Genomic DNA, 2,076 nt, shown 5'->3' with positions numbered 1-2,076 from the left:
TTCCCAGAGAAAAGAGCAATCTCTTGCCATTCTGCCTGAACATCAGGGCTGTGTCCAGAGGGAATGTGGGTCAGAACTGAAGCAGTAGGAGCAGGGCCCAACAGAGCATTAGGAAAGGGGCAGCTTCACCCAGTGATTCTGCACTGGGATTAATGCAAGGCTTCTTTTATAAATGGCTTGCAGGCAGCAGTCCCCCGAGAAAAGTTCAGAGTTCAGAAAAATATGAGAGGTGTGTGTTAAAGAAAATGAGAGACTCCCTCAGACATAACTAGATACATGTTGGTAAGGCTGGCACTGTGGTCCTGTGTCAGGCTAGTTGAAGGCTTTGATCCTGCAAACCTCTATATTAGTGTTATGTGACCTTTATTATTGTCAGGGATAATGATGTCTGAGGGACATTGAGTTACATATACAAGTGTTTTCTTCATCACAGATACTGAACTCATTCTAAGGTGGAGCTCTGTCCTAATCACTCCTGTTTCCCCCATAGGTAATGCTTTGCACATGGTGGAGGAAATTCTTAGTCCTCACTTTAAGATCCTGTCCAAAATTACCCTCATGTCAACGTCTGGAAGGCTTTCCCTAGGAAGAGTCTTCCCAGAGCCCCATGCATGTCCTTGTTCCTCAGGCTATAAATGAAGGGGTTCATCATGGGGGTGACCACAGCGTACATCACTGTGGCCACTGAGTCCTTCATGGAGTAGGTGTTGAGGGGCTTCAGGTACACCATACACAGTGTCCCATAGAAGAGGGTGACCACAGCCAAATGGGAGGCACAGGTGGAGAAGGCTTTGTACTTGCTAGAGGCTGATGGTATTCGGAGGATAGCACCGATGATCCAGATATAGGACATGATCATGAACCCAAAGGGGGTGAGGAAGATGAGGGATCCCGTGGCAATCAATGCTATATGATTGACTTGGATGTCAGAACATGCAAGCCTTAGCAGGACATACAGCTCACAGAAGATGTAGTGGATCTTCCGGGACCCACAGAAGGTCACCTTGGTCATGAGGAGGGTGTGGATGATGCCATAGAGGACTGAGAGCACCCAACATAAGGTAAGGAACAAAATACAGAGCCCAGGGCTCATGGCTGTGGTATAGTGGAGGGGGCGGCAGATGGCCACATAGCGGTCATATGCCATTGTGGCCAGAATAAGGTTGTCTAGGGCCACCAAGGAGATCAGGAAGTAGAGCTGTGTCAGACACCCTCCATAGGAGATGGCTTTGTTCTGGGACTGAAGATTCACCAGTGTGTTGGGGATTGTGTTGGTGACAAAGAAGACATCAGTGAAGGAGAGATTGGCCAGAAAAAAGTACATGGGAGTGTGCAGGCATGAGTCGGTGCCTATGGCCAGGATGATGAGTGAGTTTCCCACCACTGTGACCAGGTACATGGACAGGAACATCCAGAACAGGACCTGCTGGTCTTCAGGCCTCTCGGAGAGCCCCAGGAGAAGGAACTCAGAGACTCCACTCTGGTTGCCTCTAGCCATACTCCCACCTTTCTGCAATATGAGCACCAACAGACTTTTACTATATGACCTCAATAAAATAAGGACATTTAAATAATTAAAGCCAATTGTTTCTAAGCATTCAAAATATCTTAGGCTAGATTTTACCTTTTTTTGACATAAAAAAATGCGATTATAATAAACATAGAAACAGAACATGGATAATCTTTATGCAGCTTAGTAATTCCAGCCATAACTAATCTGGCATGCTCAATATTATAGAAATAACACCAACTGTATTATTTTAAATAATATCATCTTGCAATTCCCTTAGGAGTGCTTAAAGATTAGTATGTTATATTTTGATATTGTACACACTTACACAAAATTTAAAACAGATATATGCAGTACAAGAAATTGATGTTATACAATTGGACAAAGGGGAAAAGTAAAAACATTGAAAAGGAAATGGAAAAATTATCATCATTTGATGATAGGATGATCTACTGGGAAACATAAAACAATCAGCCGAAATGCCATTAGAAATAAAAAGAAATTTCAGAACACTTGAAAAGAAGTCTGGCACTTTCTAGCTGTGAAAACTTACATGGCAAGTTACA

At 43.6% G+C, this 2,076-nt stretch overlaps 1 protein-coding gene across 1 annotated transcript; it reads right to left on the bottom strand.

Moving 5' to 3' along the window:
* Positions 1-556: 556 nt before the first annotated feature.
* Positions 557-1,546, bottom strand: LOC129072240 (olfactory receptor 1D2-like). The gene has a single exon (XM_054575663.1). It carries the CDS (start codon positions 1,496-1,498, stop codon positions 557-559), a length of 942 nt encoding a protein of 313 aa, XP_054431638.1. The 5' UTR covers positions 1,499-1,546.
* Between the last annotated feature and the right edge of the window lie 530 nt (positions 1,547-2,076).

This window comes from Pteronotus mesoamericanus, unplaced genomic scaffold (assembly GCF_021234165.1).
Source record: "Pteronotus mesoamericanus isolate MK-2021 breed Mesoamerican mustached bat unplaced genomic scaffold, CSHL_Meso_final contig_317, whole genome shotgun sequence".
Lineage (NCBI taxonomy): Eukaryota > Metazoa > Chordata > Mammalia > Chiroptera > Mormoopidae > Pteronotus > Pteronotus mesoamericanus.
The sequence above is the reverse complement of the archived record's forward strand: the minus strand, read 5'-3'. Positions and strand labels throughout refer to the sequence as shown.